This window comes from Furipterus horrens, unplaced genomic scaffold (genome assembly GCF_987537825.1).
Source record: "Furipterus horrens unplaced genomic scaffold, mFurHor1.1.pri manual_scaffold_3, whole genome shotgun sequence".
NCBI classification, from domain to species: Eukaryota; Metazoa; Chordata; class Mammalia; order Chiroptera; family Furipteridae; genus Furipterus; species Furipterus horrens.
This window is the reverse complement of record NW_028327173.1, coordinates 162,400,840-162,420,127: the sequence shown is the minus strand read 5'-3', so window position 1 is coordinate 162,420,127 and position 19,288 is coordinate 162,400,840. Positions and strand designations below refer to the sequence as shown.

Sequence of the window (19,288 nt, the reverse complement as noted above, 5' to 3'; positions counted from 1 at the left end):
CGCTGAGCTGCTCGGGCGGCCTCCCAGGCTTGGGTCGAAGCTGGCGCTGCTGCCGCCGCCCTGCAGCTCACTTGCTGCCTCGGCAGCGCGCTGCTCTTCTAAAATGGCTGCCGCTACCGGTGGTGTGGCAGCCTCGCCTGTCTCGGGTCAGACTGAAGGTAAAAAGATCACCGATCTGCGGGTCATCGATCTTAAGTCCGAGCTGAAGCGGCGGAACTTAGACATCACGGGAGTCAAGACTGTGCTCATCTCCCGACTCAAGCAGGTGAGGCCCGGCGAGGTCCGGGAAGGGGAGCTTAGGCCGCGCTTTGGAGCCCCACCTTGCGCCCGCAGCCCCAGCTGTCCGCAGGCGCTGGGGCACGCGGGACAGCGGTGGGGAGGTTCCGGGCGGTGCCCGCGCTTGCGGGGTGGACGAGGACCCTCCCGCGACGCCCCCGCCCTCGCGCGCTGGGCCAGGCCTGCGACTAGCCGGCGAGCTGCACGGGACCGACCGGTGCAGCCGAGTGCGTCCCTACCTCCTTTGGGACGTCTCCATTAGGCTGCGAGGCTGCGGCCGGCCGGCGCGGCCTCCCAAGGGCGATCGTGGAGACCCGGGAGGCGCTCGGTCCCCAGGCTTTAGCGATGGTGAGCGCGTGCATTTCTTGACCTCGGAGGGGAATGGTTACTTTGGTGACTTCTGTGAAGTTACCGTTTAATTGTGCCCAACCGTTTCCTCCGCATCTTGGGTGGGGGAATTTGTAGTGGAAGTTGATGGGTGGGTAAGAGAAGGGATTTGTTTTCCGCTGGAATTTCAGTGTTTGCATCAGCTCAGTAATCTGCTTTTTCATTGCTGATTATCTTTCTGGTTTATTTAAGCGTTGGAACGGTAGTAGAGGAGAAATAAGTTTGCATTATGGAAATCAGGAAAACTCCCTTTAGTTATTTATTATAATTAGCAAGCAACTTTTCTGCAATCGAGAATATTTAGACTTTTGTTCAGTATAATAATAATTTAATTATCTCGACTCAGTAGAATTAAAACTCCTTGTGATTTTGATAGCTAATGATATTTCCTCCTGAAAGTTTCTCTCGTGTAGTTTAATTGCTGCTTTTGAAGTCGGTTTATGAAATGATTGGCAATTCTACTGTCTTGAGGCTTGAGGTTTGCTGATTTTTTTTTTCGTTTCGTTTTTATAAAATAAGTTTAGATAGATTGTGTAGCATATTAACTTCTCTTTCTAATGTAGGCTATTGAAGAGGAAGGAGGCGATCCAGATAATATTGAATTAACTGTTTCAACTGATACTCCAAACAAGAAACCAACCAAAGGCAAAGGTTGTTATGAGTTATGAACATATTTTAAAATATATTTTGGTTATATAACTTGCCTCTGCTCTTGTGCCACTTGCCCTGTTTATATAGTGCTCCTCTTTGCTATTTCCCTCTGGCACTCTGCCTTCATGGGTCAAGGAAGAAAAGTGACTGTTGCCAGGCTCTGGGTGACTTGTAGCCCTTAAGATTGGCTGAAGCTGACCTGAAAGTGAGACCAGTTCTTTATTGCTTCCGAAAAATTAAGTCAAGTTTCATTAATGTTTCTTCCTCCATACTGTGAAGACCTAATGAATAAAATAGAGTTTAATACATATCTACCTTGCCCCACAATTGGCAGAGTATTGATGGAATTCCTACCAAATCTTTCACTTTGACTCCTTGCTGTTTTCTCTATAACCTTTATGTTTAGTATTTTGTTTGACTTGGTGAACTTAATTTTCGTTTATACCATTACTTCTAATTTTCAGTGAAATTCAAAAAGATCTCACCAATCATACTAACAAAGTAGGGAAAATCCATGATAGTTAGCTTTAAAAAAAGTTTTAAGTTATAGGGATATCTTAAAGATTTTTATTTTAAAACTGCAACTAGGCCAGAATGTATTTTCAAGATATAGTGATTTGATGAATAGATAAAAGTTTTAAATTAACATTTTGACCACATAAATGGGATTTAGATATTTTTTAAAAGGTTCTGGTGAAATCTTACTTGAATACATAATAACAACTTTTTCCATCTGTCCTGTAAGGACAGTGACAGAGGGTGAACATGTATGATGTGGGTGTCTGGATCCTGGATCCTGGTACCTAACTTTATTTACTGCTTTAAGTAATTCAATTGCTACTGTGTCTGCCATAGAGTAAAAATGACTGAATGGATTTACCTTGAAAAGATGGCAATATTAAAATTTGATTTTAAGCAATCTGTGTAGGTATTAGGACCTAACATCTTGATGCCATCTCACTATTTGGTTCTTCATAAGTCTCTAAGAGTCCCCTGTTTGTGCCAAAGGAAATTGAAAAGGGCTAAGAAGCATTTTCTGGGTGGCATGGGAATGGCAGAGGTGGAAGTGGATTTTAAAAGAGTAACAAGTTATCTTGGAAATCTGTGGCTTTTAATATAACACTGACTCCATGTAGCACTTTTGAGATACACGGTCTAGAGAAGCTTGTTCTGAGGACCCTCTGCTGGCAAGCCAGAGGCTATTTCAAAATGAGGAAGCATAAAAAATTCAGAAATGAGGACATCAGGAATTAACCATGTTTCTTATAGTAATTTCTTAGAGTGATTTTGATTTGTCATTTATGGAGCACATTGTGATAGTTTGACAGATACTATGTATTATTATAGTCCCAAATTATTTGAGCTGATTTTTGATGTATCTAACACCATTTTCACCTACTTTTAATTTCTCTCTGTAGCCCATTTCAATATCTTACCCTTAGAAATAAATTCAGCAATATAAAATTTTAAGTTTTCCAGTATCAGTATTTATAAGGATACTTAAACTTTAATTTTTCCATAACTCTGATGCTAAGGTATCTTGTGGTCTTCGGTTAAAAGTTATAATATTCAGTCATTGTCTCTAGAAGGCGACTACTGAGTACTTTCTGAGATTCATTCTGGGACATGTATGATAAATAGCCTTTGTCTTCTTGAATTCCATTTATCATTGTTCTGAAAATTGTGTGAATTGCAAAGAACATAATGTAAATCCCAAACTAGAACCTAGTTTGAGTTAATTTACAGTTAAGTTAGTTATAAGTAAAATTATTTTCAACTACGAGAAGCTTAAAAATAATTATTAGAAATCAAATTTAAGTAGGGAAACTTCTTAAAATATCAGTGATTAGCAGATTTTGAAAACCAAGGATTCAAAAAATTAAATATTTCAGTGTGATGTCAGGTTTTCAGTCTAGTTGCCAAATTGCTACATTAAGTTCTTTTTGCCAAATCGTACTTCACTTAGCAATATCTACCTTGAAAATAATGTCATCTTGGTCATAGCACTTTTCCTTCAATAAGTATGTTACCTTTTTCTGTAAAGTTGGACATTTTACTAATTTATCTGTAAGGCTCTTTTATAGTTCTGAAATTTAATAATTATGTATAGCTAAGAGCCAGAGGAAAAGTTGCTTTCTGTTCAGCTGAACTAGGTGTATAAGGAAAGAACAGGAAAACTTATAGGCCTTTGACTAATATAAGTATTCTTTAGGATAGAGTATTTAGGAAAAGAGCAAAGAAAGGGGTTAATTACTTAGACTAAGTCATGCAGACATCAGCAAAACATAGCTTGTTGGCAAAATAAAATCTTGATAAAAGTTAAATGATGTCAAGAAAGCAAGAGGAGCTTCATGAGTCTGGGAAAATTACTGAGGTGAAATATAAAGCACATTTTCTTATAAATGCTTGTTCACTATATCTTTAAAATTTTATGTTAAAATGATAGTGTTTGGACAGATAAGAGGAAAAGGACTCTGTGTTCTTTAGTATTTTTTAAAATGCAGTTTTATAAGAACAAACTTATAAAGTTGATAATGCTGTGGATACTAATATTTATTATCAACATTTATAAAACTTGTTTGCATACATTTACTTTGGTGAAACAGTTTGTACCTCAGTTTGTGTTCCCTCCCTCCCCTTTTTAAAAATAAGAGTTTGTTTGAGCCAAACTGACAGCATATGCCAGGGAGCAAGATCTCAAATGCTCCGGTTCTCTCTTCTGAATCTTATGTTCTCTTTGCTGGGAACTTTTTAAATAAGTAACCTAGAAGAAAGCGTCACTGGTGAGACTTACTATCATATTATTTGGGTGTGTGTTAAGAAAGCGGTTAAACAGGTAGAGCTAACTCATTAGCTTGTTTTAGAGATTATAGATTTAAAGTTTCTTTTCATTCATCTGAAGTGGCATATTCTTCTGGATTTTCAAACTTTAGAGTCATTTCTAAACTTCAGTCAAGTTATTTTATGTAGTTAATCAGTACAGTGTTCAGAATATATGTAATGCAGTACTTACCAATGCTGACACTCATTTGCAGGACATGCAGGTTTTAAAAAATGACTCAAGTTGCTATATAAAATCTGATTTTTTCCCCTATGGAAAAAGTATAATTTGGGATTATAGGTTTATCCAGACATCTGTCTAGTTTTGTGTGAACAGTACCATAGGCAATATAATTAATTACATGTGTACTGTGTAAAGCTTTCTAAAATTTATGTCAAAGAAGAATATAATCAACCACATAAAATGCATTTAATATATTACATTATCATAGTGTACTGTAACTCTTGCCTTTTTTGTTTTTGTTTTTTAACTGCAGTATGTTTGGATGTTAAGGAAAATTTAGTCAAAACTGTGACATTGAGAAGGGCTTTGGGGACAGAATTGTCAGATATTTTGGGGGTACCCGCTAGGCTAGAAGCTTTGTGTGAGGGTAAGGACATAGCCTTTTATTTACCCTGGTCTCTGTAATGCTTAGCATAGTGTTTGGCGCATAATAGGTGTTGAGAAAATATTTGTTGAATGATTACTAAGGGCCATGTGATGGGTTTTTTAACAAATGCTTTTGGAAATAACTATTTGGGCTTATATAAGTGCATATTTCTTGTTAGGAAGCCTTTATACTATCTTCTTAACAGCATTAGTGGCTTTTCCTTAAACATTGTTATTTGTAAAGTATACTTACTTTTAGGACATGTAAATCATTGCGGCATCCTTTTATTTCTCACCAAGTTCTTGGCTGTAATGCTGGAATATTGTTCAGCCCCAGAGGCTGCGTGTGTCTTTAAAATTTTATTTATTTATTTTTTAATTTATTCTAAGAGAGGAGAAGGGAGGGAGAAAGAGGGAGAGAAACATCGAAGTGTGAGAGAAATGTTGATAGTTGATCCGTAGCTTCTCGCACACATTTCTGCTGGGGACTGGGCTGCAACCTAGGTATGTGCCCTGACAGGGAATTGAACCTGTGACCTTTCGCTTTGCAGGATGACACCCAACCGAGCTATACTGGTCAGGGCGTGTATGTCATTTTCATTTCACAAAATCAGACCATTTTACCTCAGCCATTAAAACATGAATTTGCCTTGTGCAGTTGTATATTGTGAATTATATTTATCATGAGAGCACTTTTGTACTTACTAAGCTATTGTATCAAATATGGTGGGTATCAAGGTGGGTAATTTTTTTTTTTAATGTTTTGTTTTTAAATACAATTTTTTAGTACTTTAAGATATTGTGCTTCTTTCAAATCATTCATTGTCTAGGCATTCTGAATTAGGAGCAGAGGACTTCAGATTTATGTTTAAAAAAAGTATGACTTGTCCAGAAATTAGAGGAAAAAGAAATCATTGTTAGTTGGTGGCATCAGAAATGTATTTAATGAAGAGGTTGAGCAATTAATTACTTAATGATGATTTTGATAGTAGAATTTGCTGATTTACTTAATCAACTACACTATAGTTCTCACATTCTACAGTAAGAGAAACTCAATATTGTGCAATTCCAGGAGTTAGCCTTACATGGCAATCCTGCTGCCCTGGAAGAGTACTTTGCATTATGACTCTACCGTATTGTTTTTCAGATTATAAAAGTGAAATGTTTTCATTTTAAAAATAAAGTAATTCAGAAAAGTACAAAAAAGTGAAAATCGCTTGTAATTCCACCACCCTGAATTTATTACAAGTAACATCTTGTTGTATATGTACATGTGCATGACTTACAGGTTTATGTTTATGGATCTTTTTTTCCTTTTCAACAACTAAAATGAGTTCGTATCATATATGGTGTTTTGTTAAAGAGAGGTAGAATTTAAATTTTCTCTAGTCTGGGGAATCTGAAAACAACTTTCATCTTCTTCTCACTCTTAACTTTTTGAGTTATTTATGCTCAGTTTTCATGATTCTCAGTCTACCTTAGAGTCATTTGAGTTTTTAAAAATACATATGCCAGGCTCCTGCCCCCCAGAAATTTGATTTCAGTTGCTCTTCTGGGGGTCCAGACACCAGTGTTTTCTAAAAGTTATCCAAATGATTCTCATGCAGCTAGAGCTTAGAACCACTGACTCTATAGACTAGAGTTTGAAACTCAGCATCAAATCCATTCATTTCTGCCTGTCAGTTTGCATATTATTTGATATGTTTTACAGTTTTCAAAATTTTTTCACATTGCTTTATTTGGTTCTTGCAATAGTGCTATTAAGCAGCAGTATTTTCTTTTTATTGATAAAATAGAAAAGTATGTCTTTGCTGCCTTTTAAAATACCCTGTGTGCACATGCACACGTTATGTATGTATATATTTAGTTATCTTTAGATGACAAAATTAGAGATTTTTAAAATATACTTTGTGTTTTTTCAGATTTATTATGAATGTGATTTATTCTTGTAGTAGATTCAAATATAATAATAAAATGACCTATTGGGTGACTGCCGTGTTTAAGATGATGTACAAGGCCTTTTAGAAAAATGATTTTATTAGTAAAATATTGGTTTAATAAAAGAGGCTAAAGCACATATGTAAACAATTAATCCAAGGCATAGTCTATGATTATTTTAAGATATTGCATGCAGTTGGGGAGAGGTTGTTCCTAGAAACATTAAATGTTGCTCAGTTTGGCTTAAACTCTGAATCTTCACCTCACTTCTCCAACAGAAATGTTATGACTAAATTATTTTCTACATTTCATAGCTCGTATAACTGTTTAAGGGAAAAGTTACTCAAGCCACGTTTTGGGTTTTTTTTTGCAAAATTCTACTCAAGTTGGGGGCGTTGTTTTGTTTTATTTAGGGGTATTTCTGAACTTGAAAAGAACAATTGCAGACTTTTAAGGATCAGTTCACCTCTGGAGGAGAAAACCAATTTACAGTCCAGAATCTCTTTTTTAAACTTAAAAATTTTATTTATTTTAGAGAGAGAGGAAGGGAGAGAGAGAGAAGAAACATGATTTGTTTACTCATGCATTTATTGGTTGATTCTTGTATGTGCCCTCACCGGGCATTGAACCCACAACTTTGGCATATTGGGATGATGCTCTAACCAACTGAGCTACCTGGCCAGGGCCAATCTGGAATCCTTTATTTGTCATTATGAAATACAAAAGTTCTGGAAACAAAGTTTTTTAAGTTTGGTGTGAACATGTATCTATTTCATTGCACAAATATTACTGTAAATGATCGAGAGACACTTTTAGAAGCCACTGGGAAGTTTAGATTAATTAATAGTATGTACACCATTGTACTCTTCTAAAATATGAAAACTCTTTATTCTAAAACGTGTAGCTTCAACAGTTTCTTAGGGATTTGTGGACCTACACAAATTTGATTTACACAGATAAGGGGATGTTTCTAGTGCCATCCTCCTTTGGTTGTATACATTTTTACTTTGCCATTTTACTTTAGACCCTAAAATCACTCAAAGAACACTCCAGTGTATTTTATGTAATTGCAAAATAGCCATATGTTACTGCTGTGATAGTTTAAGGTGTGGTAAGTTCATTTTGCTTCCTTTTTTATTTTTTATGTTATTTTAATTTTTTAAAAAGATTTTATTTCTTTATATTTGAGAGAGGGGAAGAGAGATAGAAAAGCATCAATGTATGGTTGCTTCTCAGGCACCCCCAACTGGAGACCTGGTCCACAACCCAGGCATGTGCCCTGACTGGGAATCAAACTGGCAACCCTTTGATTTGAAGGCCAGCGCTCAGTCCACTGAGCCACATCAGCCAGGGCCTTTTTTTCTTTTAAAGAATGTCTTTACTGCTCAGTTTATTTTCTGGTTTTGTTCCTCAAGTATTAAAGTTGGGCTTCAGTCTACATGTCAGCTCCCTCATCCTGGGCATACTACTGTCCTTTCTTTTGGACCAGTTCATGTTTTTGTGGCACATGACAGATTCCTTGAAGGACAAAATATTATTTGGTTAGAGCTTTCATAGCAGAAGCTTAAGTGGGAGATAGAGAAAAAATTATTACTATACAAAAATGTGCCTAATATGGTGTTGCTTGTTGGAATTTAAGGGGGATTTGGTTTTTCTTTTAATTGCTCATCTGTGACATAGAAGTTAGGAACCCATAGATGTACTTTGTACCATATGAAAGTTGGCAATTTATAGTACATACTGACAGCATGGCGTTGCACACCATGTTAATCTGACTGGCATGACACCTCTTTTTGTCATTTGAGGGCTGAATAGAAATTCAGACCTTGTTTACTACTAGCATTCACCCTAGGACTTAACACTGTTATCAGTCAGGAAGTATATAATACTTGCGTGTCTGCTCATTATATTGCATCGTACTGGATTCTAGGTTGGATGGTGAATATCATAACTTTTTAAAATATGAATTATATTCTGTGGGGAGGAAGGGTGATACTTTTCTATAAAAGAATGATTTCGATATGCTTTCTAATCCCACATGTGTAAAACAAGCCCCAAATTACACATTTTGAAAGCAGTCAAAGCTATATTGTTCAGTGTACCTATCAGATTGTTACTACAGTTTCATCACTGTATATGAAAATCTTGTCCTTATGGTTTTTATGTTTACAAGCTGATGACACAGTAAATGTCCAGTGCTTTCCTGCGGTAGAGTTGTTGAAACAGCAAGGCGTAGTGAATTTGTACCTTTTTGTGTACCTCTGTCTCCTGTTGCCTTTTTGTCATGGGACAAGTTACGAAATCTCTGTGAGTCTCACATTTTAAAAGTTTATAGATACGGCTTATGGAACCTCTGTGTACACTAAAAGATAATTTTTTTATAACAACTGATCCATTTTAGCTACTTGGAGATGTAATGGTTTTGTGGGTTTTGAGGAGTGGGAATAGGCCTGGGTTTAAATTGGAGCACTGCCTTTATTAGTTTTGTAATGTGATTAACTTTTCAGCATGAGTTTCCTTTTTTTGTAAAATTGGGATATAGTTTTAGATATGAGGATAAAATAAATAAATTAATGCATATAAAGCACTTACCCTAGTGCTTGGACTGTGGAAGCCACGTAAGCAGTGGTGATGACTGCTGCTGTTTTTGTTGTTGCCGGAGATTAATTTGATTTTCCTTTAAACTAAAGCAAGTGCAATTCACCATGGAGTATGCGTAGTGTATGTAGTTGTCTTGCTGAGAGCGGCCATTTCAAAGATAGCATCTTTAAATTGAGTTAATTAACCACTCCTTACGAGAATAATGTCGTTTAAGTAGGTCATAGTAAGATGTAGTGTAAAGAATTTGGAGCTGGAAATGAGAAGCCTTGGCTTCCATTCCGACAGTGCCACTTACCAGTTTTGGGAAAGCTATTGAACCTCTCGGGCTCCTTTTCCCTTTTGTAAAATTGTGAATACCTGCCCCATTATTGTAGGGTGCTTAGGAAAATCAATTGAGCTTTTTTAAAAGCGTTTTGCAAATTGCAAAGTAGTTTATAATGGTAAGGAGTAAATAGTCTGCAGGTTATTTGGCCGTGTCTGTTGGGGTTGGAGTGGGTAGAAAGGATCCTTCCTGTATTTTTAAAAGCTTTTTTTTCCCAAAAATTCACATTTTTAAGGTATTTATATTTGGAACTTTCTTTAAATGTGATAGAATTTAGTGCAGTCTTTCTCTCCTGATACTGTCCCCCCCACCCCCCGTCCCCTGGGAAAGGAACATCTTTATTTAATTTTTGAAGTAGATTAATGAACACTTTGTGATGAACAAACTTTCTTAGTCATTACTTTTGTAGTGACTTCTAATTTATATTTTCCCTAAAATACAAAAACCAACATTCCAAATAGGAAGTGAATGCCACGCTAAGCTGCACACCTCTCTTGATTCACACAAGTCCTCAGGGGCAGGGACAAACCCTCTTTTATCTCAGTGGGTTAAAGAAAAATCCCCACTTTTAATCTTGTTTTTCATATACCCGGAAGGACCAGTATCTTGTTTCCCATTTTATCACTCATTCAAATTGGGGGTAGAGGACAGATCAGGGCTGGTGAGGGGGACTTGGGAAAGGGAGAGAGCCATTTTTATGATAGTTACCTCATTGCTAAACCCTCCATCGTGGGGGTCACAGAAGCTGGAGAATAGGTATGTGGCAGTTCTGTTTTAGGCAATGGGAAAAAGTTGATTTAGGAAAGAATATTCATTCACATTTCAGAATAAATGAGTTAAAAAAGATGTTTAAATACTGTGTTCCCAGCAGCTGTTTTTTTAACAGCATTTCTAATATACCATTGGTTATTAAGTAGGTTTTTGTGGACTAGTCTAAAAACATAAACTTACAGCATCGGCTCTGGAAATTTTGTTTTTAGGTATGGAGAACATTTTTAAAGTTTCAACCAACAGTTTAAAGTTTTAAAGATGAGGGTTGGGTTGGGGAGGCCTGCAGTCTTATCTGGAAGCTATTAACAGTTTTCATTATGAAGTAATTCCTATTTGCCTAAATCAGTTAAGACAATCATTATGTTAAGGGTGCAGAACTATTTATGTGTAGGCATTTGGAGAAATACAAATAAGCATAAAGGCAGTCACTGTACTTAATGAATTTCTTCTCTAAATGATGAAGCAAGATGTACTTGAGAGTACAAGGCAATATATAACCAACTGATGGATAGTAAGGTACAGATTAAGTGAGAATTTTATTTCAGAGAAAGCTTGTTGAAGAGAACTTAGGGAAGACTTTGGTGGGGATAAGAGTCTTGAACTTAGCTCTCAGACGTCTGGTTATATTTACTGTTAGCAGAATACCATTGAAAGGTTCTGCTATACTTCTGGGAAAATTGAAGCTAGGGAATATGAGGAGTATAAAGAAAAATGTATCCTATCTGGCAAGTCAGTTAAGATGATAGGTTCATATGTAGGATTAATTATTTGCACCGTTTATATCAGTGAAACAGCATGGCATTGTTAAAGCTATTTTTGTTCGGGGCAGTTATAGGCAGGTGGTTTATAAGCAGTCAGCAATGGCTTTGTCAGGTGATTGGGAGTAGAGAGTGATACTATGGGGTAAACTTGGGTGTTTTTTGCTCTTAAAGTAATTAAGTATTGGTTGTTAGCCCATTTTCCTTCTTTCGCAGGTAAAAAACAGGAAGCAGATGAGTTGAGTGGAGATGCTTCTGTGGAAGATGATGCTTTTGTCAAGGTAAAGTGTTAATTACTCAGGTTAAGATGTTTATTTTGAGCATTTTGCATGATGAACTCATGCATTTTACTTGAACATTACTGAAGTATGTAGGTAAAATATAGAGATTTATGTAATGTCAGTCTTATTAATTTTCATAGTTGAGAAATACAGTAAATAACTTTAGTTAAAGGAGAATAAAGCTGAAACTAATGTTTGTCTGGTTTTCTAAGTAGAAATCTGAGACATAGGGCCCAGAGGAAAAGCTGCAGGGCAGTTGATATGGTAGTTCCTGGGCATTGTACTGCAGTGAAGGATATTGATAATTTATTTTTCACCTGCCCATTACATTTAGCTTTTGTATATAATCTACAGATTCTAGGTTAATATTGTCCTTAAAATAGAAAATTGCTGTTTTGCTGCTTGGTAAAGATCAAATTTAAAAGTTTGTTTTGTGCTTTAAAGATAAATAATCTAGGTGTTTTGGCTAAAAAAGAATGTATTTAAAACTGACCAGCCAGGAAAATAATGTGTGTAATCTTAATGGGGTTGTGGCAGTTCTGTATACCAAGTATTTTTTAATCGTAATTAAGGTTTTTTTGTTTTTCAGTTGACTGAAACCTGATCAGCTACTAACTGATCATTAGGTCTTAGGTAGTGTGGCATTAGCAGCAATTATTTAATGAGCATTGTTCCTCTTCAGTTGTTACATTTATATCCCCATATGTTTCATTTTCTGTGTATAGGTAATCCATATTGTCATAACATCTCTGGAGTCTGTGCTCCACCATGAAGAAAGCTTATGTCCATTCACCTGCCCGTCTCTCCTGCCATCTAGTTCTCTACCTCTATGCTCCCCATGTTATACACAGACCATACACCTCACACTTTGAACTCTGAACTTTGAGGGCAGGCACAGAGAGAAAGAATTGTTCGGTTGAGGAGTTAACTCTGAAATCAGATAATTTTAGGCTATATTTGCTCTGGAATCTGTTAAAATTGAAGATTGCATGCCTGTAATCAGCTTTTGTCTGAGCCTTTAAGAGCTCTTCAATCTCTGTATTGTTTTCCTTGTGGTATATCTCACTTTAGGTTTGTTCCCTTGTTCTTTTCTCTAGTTGTCTTCACTAGTGAGTATATGATTAAGCAACAAGTATCCATAACCTGGAAAAACATTATTACTTAGTAAAAAATCTTTTAATTTATAAATGTCAAACTTTCTTTCAGTTCTTCAGTTCATAAACATAGTCATTTGAAATGTTAACGAGAAGATAGACAAATACTTCTCTTTAGCATAGTAGTACTGTCTCTAATACGTGCTGCAAAGGATGCCTTTGTGTTATTATTATTAAATGAACCTGGTCATACTGTCTAGAAGAACACAGGTTTTTTGTTTTTAATCCTATTTAAATATATGTTCAGTTTCTTTTTTATGTTTCTTTTTCACTTTGGAAGTATCAGCATATGTGATGTATTTGATAGAAATTAAGTTAATATACTTTCCTTGTCTTCCAGAATTGGTAATTTTGAATTTGGAAATTCTAGTAGGAGTGGGTCATTATCACTACTGCCTAGATAGATGAGTGATATAGTAATTGCTTCCATTTTTAACTGAGAAGAGTGGTCAAGTTGGGACTTTAGAATAGATGAAGTTCCTTCAATGACTTAACTTGACTTTTACTTATTTGCACCCATTCTTCTTCTGTTATAGTCACCTACTCCACTTTCAACCCCATGTTCCCTCACTCATACGTGGTGAGGTTGGTCCTCCCAGAGATGCCCTGATCCTCAGGCACTCCACATTCCAAAACTATCATATTTCTTCTTTCTGCCTGCCCCCTTGAATTTCTGTTCCCTCACTGCAGTTCAGCTGTGCATGATTTAACAGTCATGCCCCTGCCCTTTTCTTTTCTAAGTCAGAAACCTTTTCTTAAATCTGCTAGATTGCTATAAGAATAAGAAAGGAGGAAGGAATGTTCACTGCTTTCAACCCTTTTCCTGCACTTAAAGAGGAAACTCAGCAGATTGCTGCTTTTCTGTTTCTACTGGAGTACTGTGGTGTACCTATAAACTTTGAAAGGCAAACAGACATTCCCTCAGAGAGTTAATCTGAGCCAGTGCTCCTCTGCCTAACTGGCATTATGGCATAGTGATAGATTTTTTAAACAAATACATTTAAGTTAATTTGCATACTTTTCAAGAACAGACATTTATATAACCTTGGGATCCCTTATTAGTAATTAGAAATAAACCTTATAATGTATGACTTCCAGGGTCTTTGAAGTTAAACTGAAGTATGGCGCATAGAGAAATCAAGTCATTTCTTTGAAGCCATATATGCTAGGACAGCTCCTAGGATGTCAGTTGGTAAATATTAAATAACTGGAACTTGAAAGCATCTCTGGTAGCAATCCAGTTTATGTGAAGTTCAGTATGAGATATTTGGGAACTCAGGAATGTGTGGTTTAATGACCTTGGTATTAGATGCCCTCTATTTTTAAAGACATAGTTAATAATGTAAGATAAAATGATTGAATTTTTACTTTGGGAATAATGTCAACATATGGTAAAATTTAAAACATGTAGAGATATAAATTACCAAAAACGTTTGGTGGCTAGCCTACACTACTTTGCCTCTAGTTGTACCAAATTTTCTTACCATTAAAAGGACTGTGAATTGGAGACTCAAGAGGCACATGAACAAGATGGAAATGACGAACTAAAGGACTCTGAAGAGTTTGGTGAAAATGAAGAAGAAACTGTGCATTCCAAGGAGTTACTTTCTACAGAAGAGAACAAGAGAACTCATGAATTAATAGAGACAGAAGCAATAGAAGATATAGAGAAAGAGGACATCGAAAGTCAGGTGTTTAGCCAGTATTTTTAAAACATGACTCAGATAATAAGTATCTTTTTCCTAGCCCAATGTGGAAATCTCAGAATTTTTAAAAAATATATTTTTAAAGTTATTTATAAATCACCCAGAATCCTGCCACCTAAGATGACTTTTTTAGTTTTTGCTCATTTTTCACATATGTATATATATTTTACTTAGTACTTGTCATGCTATTTATTCTATATAAAGTTCTATATAATATTTCCACAAAATAACTTAATAATCTGCGTTTTACACTAATATTAAACTGCTTTCTGTGTGTCTAATAGCCACTCCTTTAACTTGGGACATTTAAGTTTTAAGTTGTTTTTTACCAAGTACGAACCAATTTTACTCTGACCTAGCCACCATTACCTAGTGATACTTTTTGTTGCTGTTGTTACTTTAGTAGATATAAGTAAATAATTTGCATTTCTTTGGTTTTTATCAAGGTTGGGGCAGTTGCTTATGAAAGTAAAATTTATAAGCATATAATTTTTAAAATCTTTGAAATAGATTATTTGTTCTGCTTTTAAGTATGTTAGTACAATATGTCTTAAGTAAATCAGTGGATTGGGGAGTCAGTGCTGTTAATGCTTAGTCATGCTTAGAACACTTCTATCTAGCGTAATAAATGAAGGGTTCAAGAAAGAGAATTTTTAAATTCTTTATCAGTGTGACTTTTTATTTTGGCATAAAAAATATAGTCTGAACTATTAAGCATTGACTTAGTACCCATGGTATCATAGACACTGTATGGAACACAAGGCAAGTGATAATTGGGTGTAGCGTAAAAGCATTCTCATGTTACCCAGATATTTTGTAAAGCAGCTATTGTATACCCTTTTACTTAGGAAATTGAAGCTCAAGAAGGTGAAGATGATACCTTTCTAACAGCCCAAGTAAGTTTACATCTAATCCTATGAATTTGATATTGTGGGTGGAAGGCCTTGGAAGAGGAGTCTTATTTTGACTTCGTAATTCTCTAATTCATAAAATTGCTTTAAATTTAATACTAAGTTATTTTTGTGGTGTATGCAAGATACTTAAAATTGGAAGCCGAAATTTCTGTTGCCACAAAGGTATTTGGAAGTTATAACAAGTTTTCTACCATTTTCGGAATAAAAATAAAAGCAGTTCATCCTTTCTAGTAAACATAACTCTGATTATCAATCTTGCAGGTAATCCACAATCTGCTTAATTTTTTTTCTGTCAGTTTGATATAAAATAAATCATTTAAAAGTACTAATCCCTTTTAAGGCTTTATTTGAATTTTTGTTAATTGAACACTGCTAGGATGGGGCTAGTATAAAAGTAATATAAAATCTAGAAATTTACTTGGGGTGTATATGCATGTGTTGAAAACGACCAATCTTCTATTGTGTGTTAAAGTATGTTTTTGGTATATGTAATATATGTAATGTACATTTTAAAGCATAACTTACAGATGCTGTGTACAGATATTTATAGCTCAGTTTTTACAGTGTTTTTTTAAATTATCCTTTGTGTTTTTCCTCATTTGTACGCAAGAATCCCTTGTACATGTATTCTATTTATTTTGTTGATTTGAGAGAGAGAGAGAGAGAGGAAGGGGAGAGAGAAACATCAATTTGTTGTTTCACTTATTTTTTTTTTTTAAGATTTTATTTATTTATTTTTAGAGAGAGGGGAAAGGTGAGGGAAAGAGAGGGAGAGAAACATGAATGTGTGGTTGCCTCTTGTGCGCCCCCAGCTGGGGACCTGGTCCACAACCCGGGCATGTGCCCTGACTTGGGACCCGTTGGTTCTCAGGCCGGCACTCAATCCACTGAGCCACACCAGCCAGGGTGTTGTTCCACTTATTTATGCATTTCATTACTTGATTCTTGTATGTGTCCTGATCAGGGATCGAAACTGCAACCTTGGCAAATGGGACAGTGCTCTAACCAGCTGAGCTACCTGGCCTGGGTCTTATGTATCCTCTTTAAATAATATATTTTCACATAAATATAGGGATTCCCTCTGTTTACCGAATTTGGGAAAAGTAGTGATCAGTTCTTTTTTTTTCCTCACTGTAAGTAATATTTACTAGAAGCGTATATAGTGGGGTTTATATTCATGGTGCTTAGCTGATTGCCTCTGGTCATGCCTTCTTTCCTGCAGCTTTCTTGCCTTTGACATGCTGGTGAGCCACAAATGCTGGTGAGGCTATATATTGGCTCTCTGTGTTTATTGCAGTGGGGAGAAATGCCTCTGCTAATTAAGATTACTCAGGAAGGAAATGTTAGGCCTGTGGAAGTCTCTATACTTGTCCTCCACACTGTTTCCAAATATGTTCATTTCTGAGTAATAAAGTGAGATGAGGAAGATTAACTCATTGGGGGAGTGCCTTTTCTTGAATACTAATTGGCAGAAAGATGGAGTTGAGCTCTTCATATACTTTGGCAACCAGCTTTTTAAATTTCCATCAAGGACCAGTCCTACAGTTGTGCAGGTTCTGAGTTGTGTGAAGGCATCATGTCTGAAGCTCCCCATTCACATAATACTCTATATATTTATGATGTCTTAAGGACTAGATGCCTTTTTCTAATTTTACAAATTTTTATGGGTTAAGAGATGACTCTGCTCTGGTTCCATCCTGATAATGAAAAAAGTTATTATTTCTCATCAAGAGGCAAGTTTTGTTTTATTGTATCAGAAGATGGAAAGTTTGCATCTTCAGATAAGTTCTTGAAGTAACAGGATATTTTCCCTCTTTTTAAATAATCTCTAGTGAAACGTCTAGAAACCTAAATGTTCCAAGATAACATCATGATCTAATGTTTCTAAACATGCTTAATGAGTATGTGAATATATTGTCTTAATGTGTATAACAGTGAGCAGTTAGTTCAATCCCTCCACCTAAAAATAGCAGTGTCTCCATTCCATTTATTCAGTAAATTTATTCAAAAACTGTATTGAGTGCTTATTATGTGTCAGGTATTTTGTATTTCCCATGATTTTTAGCATATTGCCATATAGATAGGGTTATTTTGAAGGTTTGTTTTAAATTAGCCAGGCTGACTGCAGTGTTTACATCCAGGAGAGGTTTTCTTAGCACATGATATGTACTTGCATCACAAGATTAACCTGGGGGAAGATAATAGGATGGGTATATAGCAAACACTTTGTTAACTGAAAAGCCCTAGCCTTGTCTTTGTCTCTTAGTAATCATTGCTTCTCCTAGAATAAAAGAATAAGAAATAGAGAAGCTTTGGGTTTGTATCATGTCTGTGCATATATATCATTTAGACAGGAAAATTTTCCCGTTTTCTTTCTTGTATTTCTTGGTTTGTTTCCTTATTGCAAAGATTTTTAGATTTATTTTTGACTTTTGGTTTAACCTTAGTAGTGCTATGTTTACTGCACATAACTGCACAGTAAAATAAATATGCACTGATACGTGGCTCATCTTTTCTACTTAGGTGTTTTTGTGCTTCGCCCCTGTGTTAATTGATTTTATGTTCTAGAAGCTGGGTGAGATTCTTGGAAGGGTGTTTAAGTATATGTGATAGAGCATTGTTTTGCGAAACTAAAGTTATGAAATCCTTCAGGAAACATGTTGGATAATTAGGATAAATATCTAAAATCTCTTCAGCGAAGTAAGGCAAACCTTACTAGTTAGTTTAGCAGCTAGAACACTTAATTGGTAGGAACTATAGCAGATAGGATTTTAATTTTTTTTAAATCACAATATTTTTTTTTAATTTTATTTATTTATTTTTAGAGAGAAGGGAAGGGAGGGAGAAAGAGAGGAAGAGAAACATCAATGTGTGGTTGCCTCTCTCGTGCCCACAACTGGGGATCTTGCCTGCAACCCAGGCATGTGCCCTGACTAGGAATCAAACTGGTGACCCTTTGGTTCTCAGGCCAGCATTTAATCCACTGAGCCCACCAGCCAGGGCTACATCACAGTATTTAAATTTTACTTTATTGAATAGCAAATAATTTGGCAGATTTTTTTCTTGAACCTATCAATAGCACATCTTTAAAAGATTAACTTGGAAGTCTGCTGTTGGCATCACAGGTAGACAGAGAGGCAAGTTACATTCTTTAAGTACATTTGTTCTGCTTTTAAGTACAAGTAAAGGTATTGCAGTTTACTTCTCCCTCCAAGATAAATTACTAAAGTCAAAGAGAACTTGTAAGAAAAAGATTTATCGATAATTCCAGCATAACTTCCTTTGTTGCCACTGCCAATTGCTCCACCCAAGTTAAACATTTTTCTTTCCTCTTCAAGTGTTGCAGATTAGAAACATGATTACAACTAAAATCAGTGCAGTTTGTTCAAGTAAAACAATATAGTACAACAATTAAAGAGATTATTATAAGAGCACAATATAATGGATTTATGTAGTAAAATAGGATTCACATTGCTTTCAACAATCAACTTACTTTGTACTACTTTACTTTCTAAGCATGTAGCTTATTAGTTGGTTCAGTATTTTTAGTTTCTGTCATGTTACTTTAGTGTGTAAAACAATTGGTCAGTCCTTAATTGGGGCATTTGTGGGTTAACTTAAAGTCAAAATAATTATTAAAATGATTTCTTAGAAATATAGCAGTTATCCAGATGTAATTTTGAGCATATGGTAAAATATTTGCTGTTTTAAGGAATATATGCTTTTATATGAATCTGAAATTGTGTTATAAGATAAATATGCCATTTAAAGTTTTGTTTACAGTTAAGTGTTGCTGCAAGTGTTCTTTCACTGCTAGGCTGTCACTCTAAAGCATGTGAGTGGTTCTAAAGTTCTGGTCCCTGGACCAAACGCATCAGCATCACGTGAAAACTTGACAGAGGTGCAAATTCTCAAGCCCCACTCCAGACCTGAATCAGGAACTCTGGGGTTGGTACTCAGCAATCTGTGTTTTAACAAGCCCTTCCAGGGACACTGATACAGACTCCAAGTTTGGGAACCACTCCCCTAAGGCTTTGCATGTGGTAAAAGCACACCACCTTGACTGAAAATGACCTACTTCTACACAGGTTTTATTTTT

The 19,288-nt window shown here is 35.8% G+C and overlaps 1 protein-coding gene across 2 annotated transcripts in view; it reads left to right on the top strand.

Annotated features, from left to right (window-relative positions):
* The window catches only part of SLTM (SAFB like transcription modulator), a 41,068-nt gene continuing 21,780 nt past the window's right edge, over positions 1-19,288 (top strand). For both annotated transcript variants that reach the window (XM_090270671.1, XM_090270670.1), the window contains exons 1-5: positions 1-265; positions 1,227-1,314; positions 11,351-11,415; positions 14,063-14,260; positions 15,124-15,171. In XM_090270671.1, the coding sequence (XP_090126797.1) occupies positions 104-265; positions 1,227-1,314; positions 11,351-11,415; positions 14,063-14,260; positions 15,124-15,171 (561 nt within the window). In that variant the 5' untranslated portion in view covers positions 1-103. The remainder of the gene's footprint in view (positions 266-1,226; positions 1,315-11,350; positions 11,416-14,062; positions 14,261-15,123; positions 15,172-19,288) is intronic.